General features: G+C 37.1%; 2 protein-coding genes across 6 annotated transcripts in view; one reads left to right on the forward strand and one right to left on the reverse strand.

Annotated features, from left to right (window-relative positions):
* LOC114362048 (non-lysosomal glucosylceramidase) lies at positions 1–13,822 on the forward strand. 2 transcript variants are annotated; one of them, XM_028317302.1, is made up of 16 exons: positions 1–335; positions 427–515; positions 647–827; positions 1,157–1,319; positions 2,427–2,553; positions 2,636–2,935; positions 3,013–3,136; positions 4,893–5,018; positions 5,130–5,240; positions 5,534–5,648; positions 5,728–5,857; positions 6,421–6,562; positions 8,558–8,953; positions 9,548–9,763; positions 10,173–10,402; positions 12,187–13,822. In XM_028317302.1, the coding sequence occupies exons 1-16, from the start codon at positions 169–171 to the stop codon at positions 12,420–12,422; spliced, it is 2,853 nt and encodes a 950-aa protein (XP_028173103.1). In that variant the 5' UTR covers positions 1–168; the 3' UTR covers positions 12,423–13,822. The 2 variants fall into 2 exon arrangements, with proteins under 2 accessions (XP_028173103.1, XP_028173104.1); XM_028317303.1 differs by having other exon boundaries at positions 8,732–8,953.
* Positions 13,048–26,722, reverse strand: part of stumps (DBB domain-containing protein stumps) — a 27,048-nt gene continuing 13,373 nt past the window's right edge. For 3 of the 4 annotated variants that reach the window (XM_028317300.1, XM_028317298.1, XM_028317299.1), the window contains exons 4-15: positions 21,259–21,376; positions 20,594–20,820; positions 20,096–20,262; positions 19,454–19,598; positions 18,192–18,343; positions 17,769–17,901; positions 17,231–17,421; positions 16,285–17,122; positions 16,132–16,200; positions 15,947–16,044; positions 15,471–15,613; positions 13,062–14,805 (exon numbers count right to left, since the gene is read on the reverse strand). In XM_028317300.1, coding sequence (XP_028173101.1) covers positions 14,604–14,805; positions 15,471–15,613; positions 15,947–16,044; positions 16,132–16,200; positions 16,285–17,122; positions 17,231–17,421; positions 17,769–17,901; positions 18,192–18,343; positions 19,454–19,598; positions 20,096–20,262; positions 20,594–20,820; positions 21,259–21,376 — 2,483 coding nt within the window. In that variant the 3' untranslated portion in view covers positions 13,062–14,603. Of the gene's footprint in view, positions 14,806–15,470; positions 15,614–15,946; positions 16,045–16,131; positions 16,201–16,284; positions 17,123–17,230; positions 17,422–17,768; positions 17,902–18,191; positions 18,344–19,453; positions 19,599–20,095; positions 20,263–20,593; positions 20,821–21,258; positions 21,377–26,722 lie in introns of all 4 variants that reach the window. The other variant, XM_028317301.1, reaches the window with a different exon arrangement.

A 26,722-nucleotide genomic window follows, 5' to 3' on the forward strand; every position in this document is an offset into this window, starting at 1 on the left:
CAGACGATGTCTTTTTTCGGCGCTGGCCGAAGACTGAAGCGAGAAATTCATTTTGCGTTTTTAATTCTGACTGAGTTGTTCTGCGGTTAAGTTGTGACAATAACAAAGTCCCAAATTCCCAATCTTGTCATTACACTGGATACAAAAGACACCTAAAGTGAACTCATCATGGAAATGGAAACAGTTGGGGACCTAGGGGAACAAGGCTATGAATTCGATAAACCTCCAAATAATGGGTTGAAACTGAAATTAAATCATCAGTTTCCAGTACAATCTAAACAAATCATTAGACCAAGACCAAATCAGATCATCGAAATGATGCCACTTACAGCAAGGTGAGTAAAGGTTATATTTTATAAAACAGACATATTAATTTTAAATTGATTATAAAGATGTTGAATAAACATTTATAAAATTTTGTTTCAGATATGTTAAATACTACATTGGTAAGAGGCTAAACAAAAAACGTCCTATCATGGATTACATAAATATGATTTCTGCACAAAGAATGTATGGTAAGAGTTATAAGTTTTACTTCACAAACTTCAGAAGCAGCTCTATAATCATGTTTTTAATAGAACATGCTGAGTAAACTACACAATATTATTGTCATAAAGATGTAATAAATAAACTTATGTACTGTTAGGTTGCCCAATTGGTGGTATTGGAGGTGGGACAATCGGGCGCGGCTTTAAAGGCGAGTTCTGTCGGTTCCAACTGTACCCGGGCATCTATGAGTATGTCACTATACCAGAATGTCAATTCATAGTGAACATACGGAATGATAACAAAGAAACTATTTTTCAGTCTGTTCTATCTACTTATGAGTGAGTATTGATATTTTTTTAATGATTTTTTAGACAAATTAATTAAAAAGGTGCTTCAAAAGTGTTGCTATGATCTGCAATAAGATTAACTGTAGTTAGTGGATAATTAAATTAATTATCATGTGTTTATCAGCTTTAATACTTAATTAATCAAAGGGCAAAGATAAGTAATTACATAGTTACATTTAATAACTAAACATGCAGAGAATATGAATATTACAGGGTGTGGTATGGCTATCTGGTAAATAAATACAAATAAATATGTTTCTTTTATTATAATAAGTTTTTATTTTGTATAATTATCTATTATATCTAATTTTTATTTATAGAAAGCCCAAAAAAGCACCATCAACATGGGAGTGGAACTTAAATCCTGAGGACTGTGAATACACAGGTCTCTATCCTCGGGCCTGGACAACTTATGATCTCTCTAAATATGGGGTGGAATTAGTTTGCCGCCAAATTTCGCCTGTTATTCCTCATAATTACAAGGTTATTTACCTTCCTCTATTCCTCTTAATGTCTATAATATCAGTTAACAATAATACCTATGTGTACAGTGATTTAGTTTCAACGGGACACAATTTCAACGAGACACATTTTCAATCAGACACATTCCCACGTGGACACAGTTGCAAACTGACACAATACAGTCAGTCGAATAAATGAAAGTGAAATGAAAAATATGAACATTAAAATAACTATATTTTATTACAATTAAAAACAAAATTAAACAGAAATAAGCATCTTCACGTACTTTCCTTGAATCAATAAAATAACCTAAACATAACATAGCCAATCAATAAAATTTATCTTGGCTTTTATGAGGGGTTAGGAGGTCAGCTAAAATTCAGATTTCGTGATGTTTCCGCACATAGATATGGAAAGACTAGCGGCCGCCCGCGACTTCGTACGCGTGGATCCCGTTTTATTATCCCCTTCATCTATCTTATGTGGTTTAGATTTTTTCATACAAATGTTTTTTCCCGCTAACTCTAATTTTGCAATATCCTGTTGTAACTAAGCTTTAAGTTTACTAAGGTACCTGCATGCCAAATTTTAAGCGTCTAACTTAAACGGTTTAGATTTTTCATACAAAAGGATTTACCCGCTAATTCCCGTTCCCGTGGGATACTCCTAGGAATACTATAACCTGCCTAGGAGTATGAAATTAAAATGCATCATTTCAATTTCTGCCCGGCCGAAAATCGAACCCGGGACCTCTCGGCACAGTAGTCCGTTCTTCAGAACGGTTCACCACTACACCAAACGGCAGACGAATACATACCCATGACAATTAACACATTTTATTTTTTTCATTAAAACATTTAACTGATGATACAATAATTGATGTGTCCACGTGGGAATGTGTCTGATTGAAAATGTGTCCCGTTGAAATTGTGTCTCGTTGGAACCAAATCTGTACAGTAAACAAAACATTTTATGTGAGTCATATTCATGGCACAGGGAAGTTGTAAAAACTCAGTTATGATTACTAATGATAATGGTTATGATGCTAATTTTAATTCATAATTTGCATAAACTGAAGTTTGGTTTGGCCACTTGAACTTGATTTTATTATTAACTTTTTTTTTACAGGATAGCAGTCTTCCTTGTGCAGTATTTGTTTTTTCTGCTAAAAATGTTAGCAATGAACACAGAGATGTGAGTATTACATTCACATGGACTGAGGTACTGGGAAGCACAAATAAAAAGAAAGCAGCTGGTGAGTACTGTAATTTATTTCAGTTATGTATAAATAATAAACTAATCATTTTGTAGTTATTCAAAAATACCTTTTATTCCAGCAAAGTTAGACTTAGAAAGATATTCAGAGGAGCACACAAGTGGTGTTACATTAGAGCAAAAGATAGAAGATACTCCATGCACATTTACAATATCAAAAAGGAAACTGGAAAACGAGACTATACATGAAGATTATTGTCTTTGGAATGTGTCAAAGACATCTGCTTATGTGTGGGAGTGTTTGAAGAAAAATGGCCGGCTTGAACCAGACCCTAGCCTCACCCCTCCCCCGCCAAAAGTCCCAGATAAATCAGATACTGGTGAAAAAGAAAAGAAAGAAAAACAAAAGAAGATTTATAAATGTAAGACAGGTTTTTTTCTTTTTATTGGCATACACAAGGCACAAGGGCCTAATAGGAGCTAATCTTTTTTTTTTCAGGTGATTCAGTAGGACTTTCAAGTGTAATATCATTGGATCCTGGTGGACATGGATCTACAGAGTTTTGTCTCGCGTGGGACATGCCTATTATAAAGTATAAAAAAGATAAGAAAGTACATAAAAGGTATGAGATGAATCCACAGTTAAAAATGGCATAAAAACCAAAAAGAAAGAAAGGAATATACAGGGTGACAGGTAAAGCGATACATTCCTTGAAAGGGGTTAAAGTAGAGCTTATTTGCAGTCATTTAAGTCATATGACACCATGTCCGAAACTTGTTCATTTCCAAGTTATTCAAGATTTAAGTATTTTTTAAAAAATCTCCAGTTTTTATGTTAAAATGTACCCTTGTAATGAAGAATACGGAATAATGTTAACTTTTTTGTTGTATTCGTATAGCTAAATAATAAGATTGACATTTTAAATTAAAATTTGCAAGAAAGAATTGTCATTACTTAAGTAAAAGCTAAAAAACCATGTATTATTTTGCAAAAAAAATATGTTTTAGGTAATTAAACGAAGAATTTCCAAGAAAAAATGTATGGAATGTTGTGTACAAATTACAGAATTTAGTTCCTTGATTCATTAGCTATTCAAAAAGGTACAGGTGTTTAACAAACACTACATAATTATTTTTTTATTTGAATTTAAACGTCTAGTAAGATACTTTCATAAAAAAATAAATAAATAAAAAAGTCACACTAACAACTGTTCTTGGGTCTCAATAAATGAAAAACTTAGTATTTTAATAATAATTGTATCACCTAATTTTATCTAGGTACATTATTTTAAGTCCTGCTCAAACTGTGAGCCCCGTCTTCTAATACAAGCTCGTAGTCTGTTTCTCACTTTTGTTTTTGTGACTCTTGTTGTCAAACTGCTGAATATCTTGAGCTGCCCTCTGAATGCGCTCACGAAGCTCTTGCTCGTTGTTTACGGGGGTTACATACAAGAGATACTTCATGTGACCCCATAAATAAAAATCGCAAGGGGTCAGATCCGGACTTCTGGCTGGCCAAGGAATGGGTCCACCGCGCCCAATCCAACGAAGTGGATATTGTTGATCCATCCATTGGCGTACACTGAGCCGAAAGTGTGCTGTGTGTGTGAAAGCTTCGTGAGCGCATTCAGAGGGCAGCTCAAGATATTCAGCAAAGTTTGACAACAAGAGTCACAAAAACAGAAGTGAGAAACAGACTACGAGCTTGTATTAGAAGACGGGGCTCACAGTTTGAGCAGGACTTAAAATAATGTACCTAGATAAAATTAGGTGATACAATTATTATTAAAATACTAAGTATTTAATTTATTGAGACCCAAGAACAGTTGTTAGTGTGACTATTTTATTTATTTATTTTTTTATGAAAGTATCTTACTAGACGTTTAAATTCAAATAAAAAAATAATTATGTAGTGTTTGTTAAACACCTGTACCTTTTTGAATAGCTAATGAATCAAGGAACTAAATTCTGTAATTTGTACACAACATTCCATACATTTTTTCTTGGAAATTCTTCGTTTAATTACCTAAAACATATTTTTTTTGCAAAATAATACATGGTTTTTTAGCTTTTACTTGAGTAATGACGATTCTTTCTTGCAAATTTTAATTTAAAATGTCAATCTTATTATTTAGCTATACGAATACAACAAAAAAGTTAACATTATTCCGTATTCTTCATTACAAGGGTACATTTTAACATAAAAACTGGAGATTTTTTAAAAAATACTTAAATCTTGAATAACTTGGAAATGAACAAGTTTCGGACATGGTGTCATATGACTCAAATGACTGCAAATAAGCTCTACTTTAACCCCTTTCAAGGAATGTATCGCTTTACCTGTCACCCTGTATAAAAGAGATTTTTACTTCTTTTCAGATATTATACTAAATATTTTGGTAGTGATGGAATAGCTGGTGCAAGCATAGCTGCATATGCTCTTAGGAATTATAAAAATTGGGAGAAATTACTTGCCGAGTGGCAGGATCCTATATTGACTAATAGGTGGGTATGATAACTGCTCCAATGCTCTAATATTTCTGTATCATTAATATTATTAATATCACAATATCGTCACATGAGTATGCTATCAATTCATTAATTATGTTTTTTCAGCAATATACCAGACTGGTTAAAAAGTGCCTTAATGAACGAGCTTTATTTTATTGCTGATGGAGGGACAATCTGGTATGATGTCCATGATGAATATCCAGATACTGATCCTAGGTAAATAAAATTTCATTTTATACTGATATTAACTGTTAAAATTGTTGATGATCTTTGTGTTACATGTCTGGTTGAATTGTTTATACGTTATCTACCTAGTCGCCATAGTACAGTCAGCGCTAAATAGTCGTGACACCTAAAGTGGTCAAAAAGTTGACAACACAACCGACATGTTGCTAACTTTTTGGCTACTTTGGGTGTCACGAACTATTTGACGCTGACTGTACAAGCTCTTCCCAGTTTTCAGGGATGGGAAACCTGTGATAGTTAAAGCTATATTATCATTCTTTCAGACACAACTTCGGTCTGTTTGGCTACCTAGAAGGTCACGAGTATAGAATGTACAATACATATGACGTACATTTCTACGCTTCGTTCGCATTAGCTCAGCTATGGCCGAACTTGCAGGTTAGTATTAAGCTTATCTAACGTAAACAATCATAAACTAATTATACGGCTTGCTTATTTCAATTAATTCACTTTACAGGTTGTGCTGCAATACATGTTTCGAGATACAATAGGCTTAGAAACTGAAAAATCTAGACAGACCTTGTATGACGGAAAGTCTGTCAAATATAAAATCAAAGATTCAATTCCGCATGATCTTGGAGATCCAGGTATTAGTCACCATGTTTTATAGACAAGTTATTGAACTATGGTGCCATTTATGGACGAGCAAAACCATTAAAAGTAATTTAATGTGTTAGTAACATTAATAGCAAATATGTTGCATTAGAGCATATTTTCTCAATTAAAATTGACTGAAGCAAAACAGGCCTAACTTAATTTCACAATTTAGGTGATTATGAAATTAAGTTAGGCCTGTTTTGCTTCATTTGAATAGTGCTAGTACCTCTATCAANTTCTACCAATTTTAAAATGTTTTATACGTTTTAAAATGTATTCTTTCTTTCTAAGTACTTCTGTAATTTCCCTTTTTTTTCATTCACTAACATTACGTTAACGATTCCTTCAGAGGGCCTGCCGTTCGCCAATATAATCTATCAATCAGCCAAAAAGATTGAATCATAAAGGTGAACATTTCAGTTCCATATCATACTGTACTTTTTTCTACCAATTTTAAAATGTTCTATACGTTTTAAAATGTATTCTTTCTTTCTAAGTACTTCTGTAATTTCCCTTTTTTTATTCATTAACATTACGTTAACGATTCCCTCAGAGGGCCTGCCGTTCGCCAATATAAACGCCTACAACATCCACGATGTGAGCGAGTGGCGCGATCTCAACCTGAAGTTCGTTCTGCAAGTGATGCGCGACTATCGCCTGCTGCGCGCGCATTCCGCTCCGTTCACCACTGAAAGGTACACTATTCTTCATTACGGCACAGAATAATAATAAGTAAAACTTCTGTACGTAGCAGAAGTTATACTTCGCGAAGGTATTTAAAAAAATGTATGCTCAATGTCATTAACAATATGGTGTAATTTAGCCTGTCTCAAGAGTCAAGCACCATTTTATTGACAAACGTCAGTGATCGGCACTGCGCCGAAGCTATAGGGCTGACTTCGGTAAAATGATGTGACGTGAGGTGCCAAACTGCGGAAAATGGCGGAGGAAATACATGATTTAGCATGAATTATCAAGAATAATATTAACTACTTATTTACATCTCAGTGTCTTTAGGCAACTTAAAAAAGTACATTCTGTGTTTTTATTATTATTTAGGCAGTTAAATATTGCACAGTATTTAGTACACCATTTTCTTTATTTTCTTCCATCATACACAAGAATACGCGTGCGTGAGTCAATGTTCGCTCGTATGTGAGGCCTTGTCGAATAGTATCCTGTAGGTGGGCCATCGTGCGTGTTTTGTTTTCGATGTAAACTCGCGGAGATGAACAGGCCTGCTGTTACAGAATTTTGCAACAAAACCTTTTTATAACAGTAAACAGATATTTACCCTCCCGACGATTCAACTCGGTTGCAAAGTCATGGTCGCGGGCAGACTACCTTTACAAGTGTTTTGTTGCTTAATCCCGTAACAGTGATAATTTATGACGGTGATATTATTTTTCTTTTTAAAAGCAAGGCAGACGATGGCATGTTAGGTTAAACACTGGACTCTTGTGGTTATAATAGTATGTGCAACAGAAATGAAATAACTTGATTAGGTTAAATTGTATTTGAGTTTCAGAATGTAAGGGCATCCTCCATTATTTACAGAGTAATTTAGGTAATTTGCGCCTGTTTTTCATATAGCTGTAACCCAGAGGATGTGCAGCTACTAAAAGTAACGCCTAGAACTTTACGGTTTCACGTCAATATCACTGTACTTGGTGAATTTTGGCATAGAGATAGGCGGGACCTAGAAGGAGGACATAAGCTGTTATCGCAAATAAGTTCGATCGTTCGTTTCAGCCGAAAGACGTCCACTGCTGGACAAAGGCCTCCCCCAAGGATTTCCACAAAGACCGGTCCTGCGCCGCTCGCTTCCAGGCACCTCCCGCGATAAGTACGCAACGCAATACCGCAATAAGTACGTCGTAAACATTTCAAACTTTGGTTTAAAAAAAAGGGTTTTCAGATCGAAATAATTNCAGGCCTGCTGTTACAGAATTTTGCAACAAAACCTTTTTATAACAGTAAACAGATATTTACCCTCCCGACGATTCAACTCGGTTGCAAAGTCATGGTCGCGGGCAGACTACCTTTACAAGTGTTTTGTTGCTTAATCCCGTAACAGTGATAATTTATGACGGTGATATTATTTTTCTTTTTAAAAGCAAGGCAGACGATGGCATGTTAGGTTAAACACTGGACTCTTGTGGTTATAATAGTATGTGCAACAGAAATGAAATAACTTGATTAGGTTAAATTGTATTTGAGTTTCAGAATGTAAGGGCATCCTCCATTATTTACAGAGTAATTTAGGTAATTTGCGCCTGTTTTTCATATAGCTGTAACCCAGAGGATGTGCAGCTACTAAAAGTAACGCCTAGAACTTTACGGTTTCACGTCAATATCACTGTACTTGGTGAATTTTGGCATAGAGATAGGCGGGACCTAGAAGGAGGACATAAGCTGTTATCGCAAATAAGTTCGATCGTTCGTTTCAGCCGAAAGACGTCCACTGCTGGACAAAGGCCTCCCCCAAGGATTTCCACAAAGACCGGTCCTGCGCCGCTCGCTTCCAGGCACCTCCCGCGATAAGTACGCAACGCAATACCGCAATAAGTACGTCGTAAACATTTCAAACTTTGGTTTAAAAAAAAGGGTTTTCAGATCGAAATAATTTTCGAATAAACTAAGTCCTAATGGACTTAGTTTTAATAACGTCGACCGACGCTGCACTACAGGTACCGCTCCATGGCGTTCATAGACGACGTGCGCGACGGCACCGAAGACGACTTATACTCGCGCTCCACCGGCCAAGAGACAACGCCGCCGGGCTCCCCCGAGCCACCAGCGGAGGCCGAGCCCGCGCCCGCGCCGCGTCCGTACGTGGCCGATATACTAGACCTGTTGTACAGGACCACGGACCACGGGAGTGACGAAGACGACGGCGGTGACAGGACGCATCACCGAGAGACAGCGGCGGTCTGGGACGCAAACAAGTACATAGCGGACATGTATCCAGCCTGTGTGGGACTGCTCCGCCGCGCTATGCTGTGGGACCAAGATGGCGACGGACTGATCGAAAATGGGGGGTTCCCCGATCAGACGTATGACGCGTGGGTCATGAAAGGGCCTAGGTGAGTCTTTACACTTAAACAAGTCAATAATTTAATATTTAAAAAAGTTATATTCCTAAAAATACCCACACGCTCAAGTTTTTTTTTAATGACATTTTACACTGCGCTTCTAGTCCCAAACTAAGCAAAGCTTTATTTATTTATTTATTTATTTTAGGAATTACAAACAAATGTGTTACAGAAATTAACTTATCTACTAGACTTATGTATTATTTATGTGGTAACACATCCCACTACGTAATCCACATATTGATATATGAAACCATGTAATATAGAGCGAGGCAATTACAATTAAGGTACACCTTAGGTGTAGCTCAACACCAAGAAGCTTGTACTATGGGTACTAGACAACGGATATAAACATACTTAAATACTGTTTTTTTTGTAAATACATACATATTATACATAGAAAACACCCAGTCCAATACAAACAAATATGTTGTTGCACACAAATGTTTGTACTGTGCGGGAATCGAACCCGCAACCTCCGGAATAGTAGTCCGTTTCGAACCACTACACCGACGGCCGTTTTATGTCAAAACAGGTCACTAAAATCTCCTAATCTATGCTCTATAACTATAAATATTATTTCAGCGCATACTGCGGCGGTCTTTGGCTGGCTGCTGTGTCATCAGTCAAAGCGATGGCCCACATGTTAGGCCACGAAGAAGACGAGCGGGAGTTTGCGAAACTCCTGGACCAAGGCCGCAACTCGTTCGAGGACAAGCTGTGGAACGGCTCGTACTATCTGTTCGACACGTGCGCGGCGAACAGCAAAGTTGTCATGTCGGACCAGTTAGCTGGCCAGTGGTGAGTTAAGCGATTTACCAGCCCTTCTACTTTGTTATTGCAGCCGTAAATGGGTTAATGTTCAGACGAAAATTATGAATAAAGCTTTTGGCAAGGATTTTTTGTGGTTGGCAATAACATTATTTATGCACTTTTAGGCCCGTATTTTTCATTCAAACTCGATATCGGATAATGGAAAATCAAAGGCCCGAGTTTTAAGTTTAAGCGCACTTGATAGTCTAGTGATATTCCTAATACTTCCTTGTACGTAAACAGGCTGTCAATATAATTTATTTTAACACCATGATTCCAATCATCAAGTCCAATCGCTGGTTTGATCTTCACCTATTTGAGCAATTTTCAAGAATATTTTGATTTCATAAACGAGTTCTTTAACAAGGTACATAATAAAAAAAATAACGTTTTACAGGTTCCTCCGTGCCTCAGGACTAAACGATCCAGTGTTCCCCGAAGCGAACGTCAAGAGAGCTCTCTCCACGATATTCGAGCACAACGTCATGAAGTTCAAAGACGGCAAAATGGGCGCCGTCAACGGCTACGTCACGGGCCCCAACGGGCATATTGATACGACAGCTCTGCAGAGTGAAGAGATGTGGGTCGGAGTCACGTATGGACTGGCCGCGCTTATGATATTTGAAGGTCAGTTATTCTACTTTATAAAGGCATAAAAGGATTCTATTTTCGCGTCAAAACAGAATCGTCTTTCTGGTTTTCAAGAATCCTCTATTATATTTTCACTCATTGATTCCCTTTCGCTCACACCTTCTTGTTCCGTTCTACTTACGATATCACATCTTTGCCTAATAATACCTAGATTTTTTTTTTGTAGGGACCAAAATGAAAGTCCTGACACTACTTGTCAAGTTGTCGCAAGAAACTAACGGCTGAATACTGAAACACTACTCAAATCTATCACTCAGCTGACGGGCTCCTAAATTTAAGTATCCTTCAATTTTAAATGGTATTCTCAAACGCTACTCAACGGATTTGAAGCCGTGATCAGCTAAGCAGCTCTCAAATGTTTACATAATGGCAACATTTACCAAAAAAAGTATGTTTTCATTTACACAAATGATAACTTTACGTCTTTTATCCATTACACGCAGCATCGTTTGGTTATGTATTGTCTTTTATGGAAATATACTCAATCAACTTAACATAGAACAGTTTATTTTTAGTTTCTATTATATATAAATCTCGTTTTATCATATAAAAAAATTAATGCTTGCATTTTTATTTAATTAAAAAAGTAATTTTAAATGTGATACTTTTTATTGTTGAAATCTATTAAGTGGCGATCGAGAACCGAAACGTAACCACAATTGACATTTATCATTGTTGACTGACAGAGCATCAAATTGACAAATCAACAACTCTTGGAAATGCTGCTATGCGATGTCCCCTTAATCCTCAGAAATAGGCATGTTTATGTAAAGCGATTTCATAGCAGCTATTTTGGTTGTTACTTCGTGCACTATACGATGCACAGTTGGCTGTTAGATGTGGAAGATATCACCTAGTACACGTTCATAACTTCCCGTTGCGTAGAACAGTAGGGTTATAATAAGTATTTGGTCCACTGGTTGTATGGCATTTGGTGAGGGGTTTCAAAGAGCTTCCAAATTATGAATCCAGAAACAACACCGTTTCTTTAGAGACGCGGAACCTCGCTCGGAATTGCATGTCATTATAATAATATTTTTCAATAGCGTTCAGCCTTATTGCGTTCCTGCGATTAGATCTAGGTATTTCCTCGAGGCTCGAAAGAAATGATAACGATGACACACATTATTTACCACTATTTAGGTCGTTTTAGGTATAACAATAGGATTTAAGATACCGCGCAAGCACTCTCAAATTTAACAGCTGCTTAAGACGATTTGACAGTTGTTTGAGTAGTGCTTAGCGTTGAATGGCGTTTCAGTATGCGAAAATCCATTTAAGTGGCGTTTGAGTGCAACTTAATTTGAGAGGTGCTTAAAAATTGAGAACTGCTCAGATATTGTTTTGAGTATGCGAAATGTAAGTTTAGGAGCTGCTTAACTATTTGAGAAGCCGTCAAATATTTAAATGGCGTTTCAGTATTCGGCCGTAAGACTATTAATGCGGATATTTAATTTAGTTGATGATGGTAGTGTATCTTATCATATCGCATATTGCTCATTTACTTAAACAACAACATTTACTCATTTACTTTAACAATGATACGATGGTATCGACATCATTACTTGTATGTTATTATCATGTTATACTAATGTTGACCAATGCAATATTTGGTTTCAAGACTAGTCAACTGATATGTAGGATTGTAGGTACAGCTTGGAATCTTTTTCTAAATGAAATGAAATGAAGGAGGATATACCTACATTATTTTTAAAAATGTGTGACTCATTCAAACTCAACAAAGTGAATATTTTTTACAGGAATGCACGAAGAAGCGTTCGTGACAGCCGGCGGTATGCACAAATCTTTGACACAAATGGGTCTCTCATTCGAGACGCCTGAAGCTCTATACGAGAATGGCAACCATCGGTCCATCGCGTACATGCGTCCATTGGCCATCTGGGGTCTGTACCAGGCGTTGTTGGCGAGGCCGCCGCCGCCCGCGCCCCTCGCCAACGGTCAACTACACCATACCAAAGACAAAACTAAATTATAGTTAATTCTATGCTCTATAGTCTATTTACGTCGTAAAGGACGGGTACGGTGACAGCTGTCACTTTGAGCTTCCATTGTAATATTGGACTGATATAGATGACCCACGCTGAACTGTCCCGCCAAACTCAATGACAGGGGGGCGCTACCATCGTTCAACTATATGGTTTCCAACATGGCAAAAATCTGAACCAGCGATCCGGTATTGACGGTGGCGCCCCACTGTCAATGTCATCGACAGGACAGTCCAGTATTTTGGAACTATAGAAAACAAGCAATTTGTCATGTGTTCAAATTTCCTCAATCGATTTTGAACCTTAACGACATGAAGATCAAAATTAATAAGAAAATGTCGTACTCTGCGGCCTGTTCTGTACTTTAACTTGCACAATAAGGTCTACTTTTGCACGGCAACTGTTACGCCCAATGTGTCGAGTGTGCACACACCGTTGTGTTCAATATTGCTTTAATGACTAATCAATTTTATCGCTAAGTGCAATTTTAACAACGAAATATCATTCCATGTGTCTTTTTCTGTGTCTAGTACTATTAGTATTATGTTTGTCTTAATATTTTTCGTAGGTTCTAATGTATTTGCTTTATTAATAATATTACTTTTAATCCTTACCTTATACTGTGTCTCTCTTGTTATTTTGCTTGTAATTCAGAAACTCAAAACTCAACTGTCACAGTGCCTATCCTCTAAGACATAGATTTTAAGTCGACTTATGAAACCGTCGAAATTAATCGTTTCAAAGTGATAAAATTATGTAAGATTCGAAATAAGTATTATTTTTTTGACTTGCATGAATTTTATACCGCTGATTTGTCGACTATCGAATGGTCAACGGCAATTAGTGACGCCACGATAGGCTTATAATACAATTATCGTATGGCTACTTAAAACAATATGTATTGTGATATTTTTTGTATATTGAAAGAGCAAATTTTTTTGTGATTTTATACTGTTTATTCTTTTATTTTTTACTTAGGTACCAATTGTTATACCAATGAAATTGCAACGAGAGTATTGTATTAGTTACTATTTAACTTATTTTTTTTTATTTATGACTAAATTTCATTGTTATTTGGAATGTAATCGCCATGAATTTTATTTAGTTTTAGTGAGGCAAATGTTGCCTTTAATTATACAATGTACATTCAAGTAAGTACTTAAGAGAAATTAATAAGTAGCACTTTATTCCACTTGGTGGATCATTTAAAAGTAAAACAACAATAGAACGAAAGGTAGATGCCAAATGATTGAACTCGTAAGATTTTTGTATTTATCATTTATTTCGTATTATGTACGTACATATAAATGCATTTTTGGGACACGTTAATAAAAAATATTTGAAAAGAACATGGTCTTGACATTTTCTTAACCTTAGCTCTGTGGCTAAACTTAAATGTATAAATTTAAACTAAGGGTATATTTTGTACTATTGTAAATTAAATACGTATAATGGTATGCAATTACGATTAATAATAATAAATAAAAAATTAAAATGAATTGCTTACTATTTACAAAATATTTACAACAAATGATTTCAGTCTTCGTTGTTATCCATGAACAAAAGCTCTTTATTCGTAACAGTGATTCTGGCGAAACGGCATAACTCAATGTCTTATGATAATATCATTAGCATTATCATTTACTTGCTTTTTAATTTTGTTCGCTTGCTTGTGTTTTTGAAGCATTAAAAATGTATATTCGCATAAAAAATTATACTAGCAATCAATAGATAATTTTACTTTTATGCTCAAAATTCCTATTAATGTAAATTCGCATGCGAATTCATATTCGAATGCTTCAAAGACATTAAGTCTTCATGTGGTGTACTGACAATTTAATGTCAAGCTTTTGTTTTGCCTTACTCTGTGTATTCCAATCATGCGAATTTTGTGATGTTTGATGACCGCCTTTACTTGAAACAAGAACAAGTGAAGTTCACACTAGGGAGCCTAGCAACTAGTTAGCAACACCGTTGTTCGTGGTGTTTTGACTAGTCTGGACTAGTAATGTGGTCGTATTTAGTCTGATGTATTATAATAGTGATGATAATTTAACTATCTCAATGGTGCAGCAACTAGTTGCAGCTACGTAAGTGTAGTCGATTTCTTCATGCACATGCTGCGGCTTGCGACTAGTTATGGGGCAATCGTCACGGCTCGCACACGGGAGCTACGTGTGTGTGGCTGATATATTCATGTACATGTGCTGCGGCTCGCGACTAGTCGCGGCGCGGTCGTCGCAGCGACTAGTCGCGGGGCGGTCGCGCGAGAATGTCATGCGCAGGTGAGTCGCGCGCGCGTCACCCTCGCCGTCCAGTCGCTCGCGGGACGCGGACGCTTCGCGTTCCACTATCGTCGCCATGTGTTGGCCCCTGAATGGAAAAGAAATACGGTTAATTTTATTAGAGAAAAATATTACTATAGTCTGGTCTGCGAGCACGTAGAATTTTGTCCAATGACCCCAAGCTACCCATCCTTATCGCTCGCGCGTAATTATGTTGCTGTTGCGCTCGCACACTCACTGCGGGCGCCCGTCGCACAGTCGCGACAGCAATATAATTACGCGCGAGCGATAAGGATGGGACAAAATTCTACGTGCTCACAGACCGGGCTTTAGAAGTATAAAATCTAAAAATAAGGTACCTAGTATCCTAGTAGGTATAAATTTTGTTTATGTTAAGTATAGTTTTTAACGTATGTATTCTTATTGTACCGCTTGTTTGCCATTTATTTATATCAAAATATGTATCTAATCCAGTTTTGCTTGCGCGTGATTGAAGGATACGCCGCTCTACTGCTCTACAAGCTTTAGCAGTTTTGCCCCTAATATCATCTAGCACTAACAAACAATGCCTGGCTTCAAAACTAATAAGTCAATCGAGCTTTGCAACTTAGAACGTATTTTGCTTTTTTTTCGTAATAATAATTTCCTCATTTGATTTTGAACCATAACTTTTTAACTCTAATGAATAAGTCCAAAACCAATTGAGATAATCATCACTATGTTATCTGTTCTATAGCTTCCCAGGATACCGACCTCGTGTCATGCTTGCTAGGGTGTCCAAAGGTGGTGAACTGTGGGCAGCCGTTGAGAGGGCGTGGCGGCGGCGGGATGAGATAGTCGTCCATTCTGCTGTCTCCCTCACACGCGGAGTGCATGGTCAATGTGCTAGATGATATCTGGAATAGGAAGTTGTGAGTAAATTATTTTTTATTTCAAAGTAGTGTGGAATTGGACGCGAACAGCCGTCATGACCCCAATAGGTCTAACTAACTCAGTTCCTGAGGTAGCCACGGCACGGGAGGGGTAGACATTGACATTTTGACGTGACAGGGCATACAAATTTGAAGTCTCGCTGACGTTTGACCGTCACAAAATCACCCTCCCGTGCCGCTCCCATCAGGTACTGACTGAGTTAACGAAGTAGAAAATCTGTTCAAAATATTATGTGGCAAATCTTCTCCTCTACTGCTTTAAATATATTTATTTATTATTATTAAATGATAACTTACAATAGACCTCGCTTTATCTTCCATCTCGGACTGAACGCTGTTCGTCTCGGCCACGCTGCCGCCGCTGACTGTACTCAGCCGTCCGGAGGATGACGAACCTAAAAACAATATTACATTTAATTTCCTCTTCGATAATCGTTTAAATAATGTACTTTGTGTAAATAGCATTAAAAATTAAAACGTACTGTCACTCATGCTGCTATTTGGCCTCGTGTTTCCATTGCGTTTTTCTATTCCTCCGTTGCTATCATGGTCTGAAAAAGTAAAGTATTATTTATTACAAATGTTGACCTACCAAAAGGCATGTGAACTCTGGAAAGTGTTGACTAGAAACTTACTTTTATTTTTGCTCTTCGAGAACATTTTCTTAACCCTCTCAAATGGAGTAGGCCTCTTCAAGTTATCTTTGATCTTCTGTTGTATTTTGTCGTATTCTTCTCTCATTTTGTTAAGCTGCTCCTGTTTCTCCTTTAGTGACTGTTGAGTCTCATTTCGGTTCCGCCACTCCATCACCAACTTTTCTACTTCAGATATACTGAACACGTTATTTTTGAAATCGTTGATTATTTCTGCTAGCTCCTCCTGCCCAGTCAGAGGGCAGCTCTCTTTCCCCGATTTGACGCTGCCACTGTTGCGGATGTCTTTGGCATTCAAATTGATTTGGCTTATATCACTAGTGGGAGTATCAATATTAAAAGTCTTGGATTCTTCGGTGGGTGAATACAGGAAAATATCGGACTGCTGAGGCATCAATCGAGAGCTATTGGCGTATAGATTATTCGGTCTGAATTTGGGACTCTCTACTTTGATATTGGAAGGTTGGACTAGATAGTCGTGTTCAATAGCTTGCTGTATTCTGTCCATGGTGTTGTCGTGGAAAGGCATCTCGTTTTGGTAAAACTGTTCCTTTACTTTGGGTAACTTGAGGCTCGGTCGTTTTTTCTCTTCTTTCGCCGGTTCCGATGTTTGTTCTAAGTTTTGCGTGCAGGCCTCACTGAAAGGGTCACTGTTTGGTTCCGTGCCATTTTGCGCTGCTTCTTGACATGGGGAATCCACAGTGTCAGAAGACTCGACTATGCGCAATTCCTCGTTCTGTTTCCCTTCGTCCTGATTTTCTTTGTCGTTGTCGGACATATTTTTCAAGTAATAATACATGTTGGAGAATTCGTTTATTTTCTGCAAACAAATAAGAAGTTAGCCTTAGATATTTTACTCGACGAAAAACAATAACATTTTGACGAGCTGTGTTTGGATACTTCGTTGCTTTAGTTAGAGGATACTTACAAGATGGTCGGACAGAACATCAGCAAGGCGGTAGTGCTTGTGGTCTCTGGCCAGGTCGGCGGGGGTGCGGTGGCGCACGTTCCTCAGAGCGACGGCGCCGCCCCCTCCCGGGCACTCCAGTAACTGCCAGCAGACGCGTTCCAGCCCGAAGCGGGCGGCCCAGTGTAGCAATGTAGGGTATTCTTCTCCACCTGATATAGATGAATTTTATTAAGAGTGTTCACAAGTTACGCAACTATCTGCTTTGGCCAAATAATCTCTAAAAAGGCTCTCTATCATTGAAAAAAAAAATTTTTTGCCATTGCTAGTCATTGGAAACTTGAAATTCTTTGTCGAATAAACAGCTTCATCTTCTCTTTCATTCTTCTTTCTAAAACATTTATGTAGCGTGGATAAAATCACTATAACCAAAGAGTTAGAGGCGGTACCAATTTTGCGGCGAGGTGATAGAGGTTTCAATTAATACGGCTTAATTTCTAAATTAAAATATTACTAGATTTGGAATAACTTCAATTCGGGCGATAGAGTTGATTCTTACTTGAAACATCAGCTTTCGGGTTGAACTGCTCGTTGGAGGACAGTAGGTTGAAGTGCGGTGGTATGTTCTTCTGGAAAGCGTTCAACATCCAACTGTCGAGCTGTTCCTTACTGGTGGTCTTGAAGCCGAGGGTCTGTGAAATGCATAACCATTAAAAACTTATCTACCATGTAGGTAGTCATTATCTTTGTAATGTCATTCACTCATCGTTAAAGGACCTACATTAAAATTAAATGACAGTGAAATGAAGATAACGTTTTAAGATCGGGAAGTCCCGAGAACCAAGATAAAGGTACGGACTTTCCATAATATGATCTTATTTTAGTATTTTATTATAGGTTATTTGCATATTCGCATTGTTGATAACAACAGCCCTATAATGTGACATTTTTACCACGAATCGTCATATTCCTTTGTTTATACCTGACACATAAACTCCAAAGGGTGATCAGACGCTCGAAGCAGTTGGTCCAGCTCGCGGAGCCGGCTCTCGCACTTGATCTGCCTCCTGCCAAGCGACTGACCATTCTTGCTTACACGCACCCACACCAGCATCGACACTTCCAAGCAGGAGTCTATGGGAAACAATAAAATACCATTCTAATTGCAAAATTCGCACCTATGTATAACATCAACAAAGCATATTGAAGTAACACGCGTTTCAAAGCATTATGAAGATTCGGAGAAGGCGTCTATGTACCTATAGCTCTTGTTAAATATTGTACTCTTTATTACTAAAATAATTTAATTCACTTGGACATTGCGGTCCACACTTGGAAAGTCTTGACAGGAAATAACAATACCAATACCATTCGACATAAAATTTCCTTTTTAATAGATATACTCGTACATAGATACTACGCGCACGGTTCCAATAATCAGGCGTTGATTAATCTACGTTAATACTTATAAATACAAATCCCTATACGAATCGCTCGTATTGAACAATACATGCCCAAATTACTTTATTTAGGTCATTATTTAGACCTAAATCCTGCTCTAGCCTCGACATTGTACTCCAGTTTAATTAACATCCAATTAGTTGCAGCGATAGGAACCTGCATTCAGTACGCATGCTCGTAACGTCATCGATTATAAACTCCGGTCTAGATACAATTATTACTATGCACTGAAAGGTCACTGAAAGTAGGACACAGCTAGCTGTGTTAATCCTAGGGTTTTGCTGTAAATGCGAAAGAGGTACTTGAAAAGTTCTGCAGCAAATCCAATTGTCTATAATGAACAAAGCGTTCCGTAATAACTGTTTCAAATGAGGTAGCTTCAACAAATTATCTAATATTGTTTCAAAAGAATGTAAGCTAAAATTTTACGATATCCCTAATATTATCTTGTAGTTAGTTAGCGTTATCGTAGCACGTTCCGTGACTTTCGTCTGTCTTAGTTGCCGACTCACGAACAGTATTCCTTTGACCTGATGACGTCAAGCATATTTGGTGCTCATCATATATCAGCGGTTTATGTTTGTACTTTGTACATATTTTGTAGTTTTACGATGCATCTGAGACTGTTTTCCAACAAACACTAGTTTGTTGATGTTGTAATCAATACTCTCACGCTCTAAAAGTAGAACAGTAGGTATTTTTATTTCCAAGTCAACTTCGGAATGGAAAAATACAAAGGGCTTCTTGATCTTCGGACTTTTTGTTAGCGGATTAGGAACTTACCGGGAATATCAAATTGCAAAGTATATGGATTCCTCTTCTTGAATGTCGGTATTTGAATGACCTCGCCTTTTTTGTCCACCATTATCTTAATGCTGTCTTCCTCTCTAATGGGGTCATTTAGGAGCGCTATCACCCGACTCTGGCCCTGAATAAAAATAAGACAGTTTGTTATCAAGTAATTTGTATGTAATTCTTTGTGTCGGTGTAATTTTGACATTTTCGGAGATAATTTTAGCAACAACTTGAGTAATTAACTTTCGACGTTGATGATAAAGTCTCTTCATTTAAGGCAAGACAGATGACATTCGATAAAAAGGCCTTGGCGGTCGTATTTACTTTGATGGATTGTTTTATATTGCTGTAATAAAACAAGTGATGGTTCACGGGCGTTAACTGCCAATACCTCTTATCTTTTACATCCTTTTCATGACACCTGAAAGTCAATGCTCAGTAAAGTAAGCCTAAGTTCAACTATAGGTACTATGGGGTTTTTGACCAGTGGAATCTTTACACTTTTTTGAACTTCTAACATTGTTTAATCCCTAGTAATTAAGGTGTATTTTTGTCTCTACTCTAAGCTGAAAAAGGTCTTTTTCGGTAACTGTTAAGTGGGTTAGTTAACTAAATAGCTGAATTCCTTACAATTTTAACTTTCTTGGGCACTATAGAGAAGCTCGTTCTATCCGTGGCGGTGTCCTTGCAGTCCTTTGTCCGGAGAATGCCCACTGCAGCGGTCAAGAAAGTGTCCACGAATGACGTATCCTTCTCTCGGACGCTCATCATCTGCCACTGGTCGATGGTGGGGTAATCTGGGCACAAACAATTAGAAAATAAATAAAATATGAAAGTTTTAGGTAAAACTGTAAGTGCATAACTGCATTTTATTGTTAAATGTTTGAACTCAGTAGACTTTTTATGATAACTGATAGAAAAAAAAAACAATCGCTCCGCATTTTGAGACCTTCCAAGCGCTATCCACGTTATCGGTTTTATTTGTGATAAGAGCTAGATCCAAAGGTCCCAACAATCCTTAAATAGAGCTCACATCAATTTGAACTTTATGCTGTGAAGATACGGATGAAAACCAATAACTTTTTTATTGAGTCTGAATAAGGGTTAATTTTATTGCTCCCAACTTACCTTCGCAGTGGTTAGCGACGATATGATTCTTCTCGACTCCCAACAGCATCACCAGCACTTTGTCTGCCTTGAACGGCCCATCCGAGCTGGTTTCCTTCTTCAAGTCCGTTAGTTTCAGCGCCAAGTTGGGGCACAGGATTACAATCTGTAGTTGTGCCTTTGCTAGCTTTTCCAGCTTCTCTTGTGAATCGCAGGTCATCAGTTCCTCTGCTGTGATTGGTGTTACCCTAAAATAATTCCATATTAAAGCAAATGGGTTTAAAGAGATATTTTTTGGTTTAAATATAAACCCTACTGATTGTAATTTGCCATAAAATTTTATTACCATAGAAAACTATTTCGGAGAATATAATGTCATAGAAGATGAAAGTATAGCCTGTGAAAGCATTAGCAATGATTTCATTCAGTGTTTATTACTGGACGATTGCCAACTTCAATCTCGTTTCACTGAATGGCTATTGTAAGCTTTTCAGACTCCAAATGCTGTTATAATTTATTGGCAAAATAATTCATCTAAGATCACAAAACAACTGTTCGCTGTGTGTAGTTTTGTCTTTTTTTTAGTTGTGTTTTGTTTTATGTATTGACACTGAAGAGGTGTTAATTGAAAAAGCAATCATAACAAGATAATTATGAGTTTTTAAAGAATATAATGGCCCCATTACCTATAATGATGTCTCGCTCGCTGCGACATAATTTTGTCAAAGCTCGCCACTAAGTACTCTGACCATAGCGCGCTCTCTGGGGAGGCAGAACTCCACAGTATTGATATATCTTCCATTTCTGAAACAAAGATCTAGGTTAAGAAACATTGACAAACGTATCGTAAATTAATAACCTTTTACCTTCAATTAAAAATGTTTCATTAATAAAAAGCTCACGGTATTTTTAAGTCTTAATACAATTTTAATACGAGTATAGTAAGTCAATATTCGACGAAGTAATTTATAATTAAGTAAGTACATTTGTGTTTCAATAACGACATAACAAAACATGGGAAATGTCAACACACATTTAGATAACAGAAGTAAACAATGATTATTACAGACTACATATCAAACTTTCTAACATTAGAACAAACATTCTTATAAAACCACATTATAAAATTATGTTGTAAACTTCCAAGTATTAAATTCCAAGTCACGTCAATCAGAGAACATAGCCGAATTGATATAATCCGATTCTGAAAGGATGTGTTGTGAAGGGAGAATCAAGGCATGAACGATGTCGTTCACTTGATATCGGATAGGGTCATTGGCTGGGCCGAAGTGCACAGGATTTGCGCAAACGCAACTCTACAAATATTTAAAATTAAAATTTGTTAAAAAATATAATTTCTGTATAATATTCTTGTCCTACTTGTACCTACAATAATAAAAAGAAACAGCTATCCACTTCAACTGGCATCCCTTTATGCTTTTACTTATTGGAGAAGCACTCGAAGTCAATTAAAGTAATAGTGGGCAATGAGTAACAAGTGCAATGTGTTTAAAATTAGACACGAAAGGAATTTGCGTTATGTAGAGTAGCAGGGTAGGTAGGTAAGATCCATTCCTTAAATAAATAAAAGCTCTCGCTTTCATGGTAAAAGCTTAACGTTGTCCCAAAAACACACTTCCATATATTCCCTTCACAGCTCGAAGGAATAAAAACATACGCAGGCCGTTAATTTTTTATTGCAGCCACGCTGCGCACACGCATCGGCTGCTTACAAAATATGCTATGCACCGCGCGCGCCGGAAACTCATACGGATTTATACTTACCCACCTCTGCCGCCAAATGAAGACCCGACTAAATGTAATATCCGTTTCCTAAATAGACAAACGTCTATGGCGTCGCCCGGAATAACTATGCCCGATTAGATGCAAGCGGCGCGGGCGCAACTTGAATACGGGGCTAAATTGTTGTCATGTGCAGTTATTGTGTCAGTTTACAGAGTTATGGCGGGAAGCGATTCGTTAGTGATGGCAAAATTTTACTACCACTTTTATTTCTGTCACTTAATTTACAAGTAACGAAGCAAATAAACGCGCCAATTGAATTTTATTTTAATGATTCCGGTCTTGGAATTTCCATTAAAATAATTTTCTGTAACTGTAAATTCTTTGAATCATACTAAAACTATGCTTCTATGTTATGTTTTATTAATGTTGTTTCAAGAAGTCTTATTTATCCAGAGTAAAAGGAATAATTGCTTTTGTAGGCGATAAAACGCTATGATCTTAGTTATGGCATATTCAATAAAGTTAATAAAACATTAGATGTTAGCTTAACAACTGGCCATATAGGTGCATCTCTTAATAAAAACATGCCTGCTATAGTCGGCTTAGTTAAATGTCAGATGCTCCAAGGAGGGTAGGAGGTAAACCTGAGCTGTCTGGTCCCCCGTAACGAGGTACACTTGAACTATTTTTAACAGACGGATCAATGATTTACGTTGCGCAAACCTCTTCCGCTCGTAGACTGTAATATTTTTAGGCAATAACTATGCAGCCGTTCTTTTTTGTATGGAACAACGCGTAACTATAATCTATCTATCTATCTATTATTATATTAATAAAAATGAATTGATGTTCGTTAGTCTGATTAAAACTCGAGAACGGCTGGGCCGATTGAGCTGATATTGGTTTTAAAATGTTTGTCGTAGTCCAGGGTAGGTCTAAACGGTGAGCAAATACGCGCGCGATATTGTTTTTCTGTGACAGACAAAATTCCACGCGGGCGAAGCCGCGGGCAGAATGCTAGTAATACATATTGTTATGAAGATTACTATTCATAATCTATGAATTCTCAGAAAAGTTGATACGAGATGTCTAATATATCATCATGTTTCTGCATATCCGCAATAATCAGTGTACCTTGTATAGGTAAGAAGGTAACTCGGTCAGACATCACAATAAACTTAACACTGCGGCACCTTATAAAGTTGTAAAAGATGTCATTTCGCAAACAAAAATGTATAGTCGGATGTGCTGTAAATGATCCTATAGGCACCAATGCGAAGGGTTTGGGGTGAACCAGCCGATGTGTTTCACCGCGTTAGTTCTCGCTCGAACGGGTGCGCTTTGAAGTGGGTGAAATACTGCAGTCTCTATAAAGAGTAAAGACTCACTTTGACTAGTCCCTGTTGCTTTTTGATCTGGCCCGGGAAACGATTGTTTGTGGTTGTAACCATTACAAAAATGGGTTAAAGGGAATCAGTACTTTTCTGAACGAACGTTTCGCCACTTTTTCACAATGCAATGATGCAGCGAGGGTGAAACAAAGTTCATCCCTAAAAATAAAATTTTCAATATGGCACATTCAAGGTTATGGATCTTCACATCATCGACCATTTTGTACATAAAAAATATATTCCTATCGTTATCATAAACCTTTAGAGAATAAGTTTTAATTTATGTAGGTACCCACATTTCAGCATTGTTCTGTCCCCAAGGTCCATCAATAAGATTAAATCGTTATAAAATTGGCAAACATCCTGTTATTATTATGTTGGCAGATGATCGGATATCCAACGATATCTGATAAGCTTCAAGATGCAAAAATCGATGAATCAACACTTTCTTCGATTTCGATCCTAAAGACTTCGTTGTTTAAACAGATGGTTCATACAACTTCTAACCCACGGTGAGTAATTTTAAAGAAATACAACTCTACGTCGTAAATAGGTCATGTCCAACAGGCAATATGCTCCTGTTAAGATTCTTGGAATTATTTAAACAGATGAACCGACCAATCTATGCCGTGATTTATTTCACTATAACTTCGCAGTTTCTGTAGTGAGAGCATTGTAAGAATGTCTCTATATTCTGCCAGTTTATTGAATGACTTGCGAAGTTGCGATTGAGTGGAATAAAATTCCAATTGGCTAATTTGAATGAATGAACAAATGTTTATTTAGCTCTATAAAATATTGTCATTAATCACAATTGTAAATTTGTTTAAACAAGCGGAATCCAAGTGTTTCTATAAGTTAGCAAATACTCTACATTGTAAATTGCTCGCTTGTAATGAAAATTAGGTTAATTAAAATCTGAAAACTGTAAAATAAAAAAAATACTTAAATGCTAAGATTTGTGATTGACGTGAACCAGACATTGATTCAATTCCAACAACGACCCACAACAACCGAGAGTAGGCAAACAAAATCATGACTAACATTATGAAGTTTCCCGCGAATCTGCCGCCCGTCGCGAACGCATGATTCACATATTAAAATAAACATCTTTTTCTTTTTCCCAGCCTTCTGTCGGATCACTGATAATAAATTATTAGATGGCATCAATTCCATTTTTATGCTCAGAGAGACTAATTAAATGAAATGAAGCGGTACCCTCGATGTACAAACATGACGCATTTGTTATGATTCGAACACAAAATATGACACATAATATTTCACTCGATGCAATAAAACACACTTGTTGTATTTAACCCTTAACCACTGACGTGTCATTTTGTTACACTAACACTGACGTACGTACGGCATACGTACGTAACTTTGAAGACCTCTTGATGTATCAATAGAGTGTAACATTGGTGAAATTTGAATTGAAATTATTTACACATGTTTATATTAAATAGAGATAGTAAAAAAAACTTAATAAGATTAATAGAATAGTATGATTTAGGTGAAATCCTCCAGAGGTGATAAAAGTTACAGAGGCATTTTTTAAAAATCAACACAAAAATATTCGATAACAGTACGAACTTCTATTTTGGCCATATTTATGATTAAGAACAGTTTTAAACAGGAAAAAATCACAATAGCAATAATTGACCAAATAAGTCACTTTTTAATACAGTTCATTTAGGAAGGCTATTTTCTATAGTCTTTCTTTGACTGATGACCTGGTCACCAGTTTGCCGTGCTTCAAACTAGTGAGGAAATATGAAAATATGGTATACAATCTTCAGAAGAAGTCAATCCAAAGCCACGAACTGAAATTCTTTCAACATCATGATGATTGTCCTCGAAAGACGCAACCGATATAAAAATTTACATCCCCTGGATTTTTTGCTAATTTCTTCGTCATTTGCAATATTTTTGTGCGCAAATGAGGTTTTTTACATATAGACGATCAAGAAAATAAATAAGACTGCTAACGATTAATTTTATCTCTGGACCACCATACATAAACGATTTAAAAAAAGTTACACTAACACTGACGTTACGTACCACATACGTCGGGTGGTCTAGTTCTCCTACTTAGGAACATGCTATCCATTTATTTTCTCCCTTCGCACACGCATCTCTGGCTACTAGGAAACTACCAAAAAGGACACGCAAAAATTCCTGCACAAAATGAAGTTTTGAACGAAAACCCGTTTGACCGACGTACCACGTACGTACGTCAGTGGTTAAGGGTTAAATAAAAAGGAGGCAACCTTCTTACCTAATTAAAAAACAATATAAGTGCATTGTGCAGTCTACGGGTTGCTACGAACGCTACGAAACTCTGTAGTTAGCTCCTATTTATAGGTAACGTAACTTGCGTTACACAACTTTTGGCTAGAGCTTTTGATTATAAAGACCCCTCTGAAACATAACTTATGCCGCAGCTTTTGGCAAATTTTCACAAAATTAGCCTTGATTGCGGTCAGCCCTCTGTCGCCGGCCCTCGGCGTCTCGGCGATAACATTCCGATAGTCAACAAACAAAGTTGTAATTCAACACTTATCTGATATCGCGACAACTGCTCGTTAACTTTGACAATAGAACCACCGACTTAGAACATCGACAGTTCTACCATTCAATTTCCAACCATATTAACATAACAACTCGACATAAAGCTCCTGTGCGCGCTAACGACGCGATAAGAAACACATAATTTACATTTAAATTAATTATTTCATTTAAAGAAATAATAATGTCTCCACGGAAGGCGCCTTTGTTAAAGAGGGCAAAGTGAGGTATTTCCATTATAGCGTGTTATGTTTTCTTTTTTGTTGTTCAGCTTACGAGTAAGGCAAATAGTAATCGTGCGCATTATCACTTCAGCTCGGGCTTAATAAAGAACAAGCGCACATAAACGGTTATACTACTTCCATTAAGTAGACCTTCCGGCTTTGTGCAAATTTCTAAATGGACGCTTCCTGAACGTTAATGTACTAAGTGAAACTTTCGGAAG

The sequence above is a fragment of the Ostrinia furnacalis genome, unplaced genomic scaffold (assembly GCF_004193835.3).
Source record: "Ostrinia furnacalis isolate ACB-3 unplaced genomic scaffold, ASM419383v2 OfSCF6133, whole genome shotgun sequence".
NCBI classification, from domain to species: domain Eukaryota; kingdom Metazoa; phylum Arthropoda; class Insecta; order Lepidoptera; family Crambidae; genus Ostrinia; species Ostrinia furnacalis.

Coding starts and splice junctions, on each gene's coding strand:
- LOC114362048 (XM_028317302.1), top strand. CDS start 169: ATGGAAATGGAAACAGTTGGGGACCTAGGGGAACAAGGCTATGAATTC. Junction 516..646: donor TTCTGCACAAAGAATGTATG/GTAAGAGTTATA, acceptor ATGTACTGTTAG/GTTGCCCAATTGGTGGTATT. Junction 2,554..2,635: donor AAATAAAAAGAAAGCAGCTG/GTGAGTACTGTA, acceptor CTTTTATTCCAG/CAAAGTTAGACTTAGAAAGA.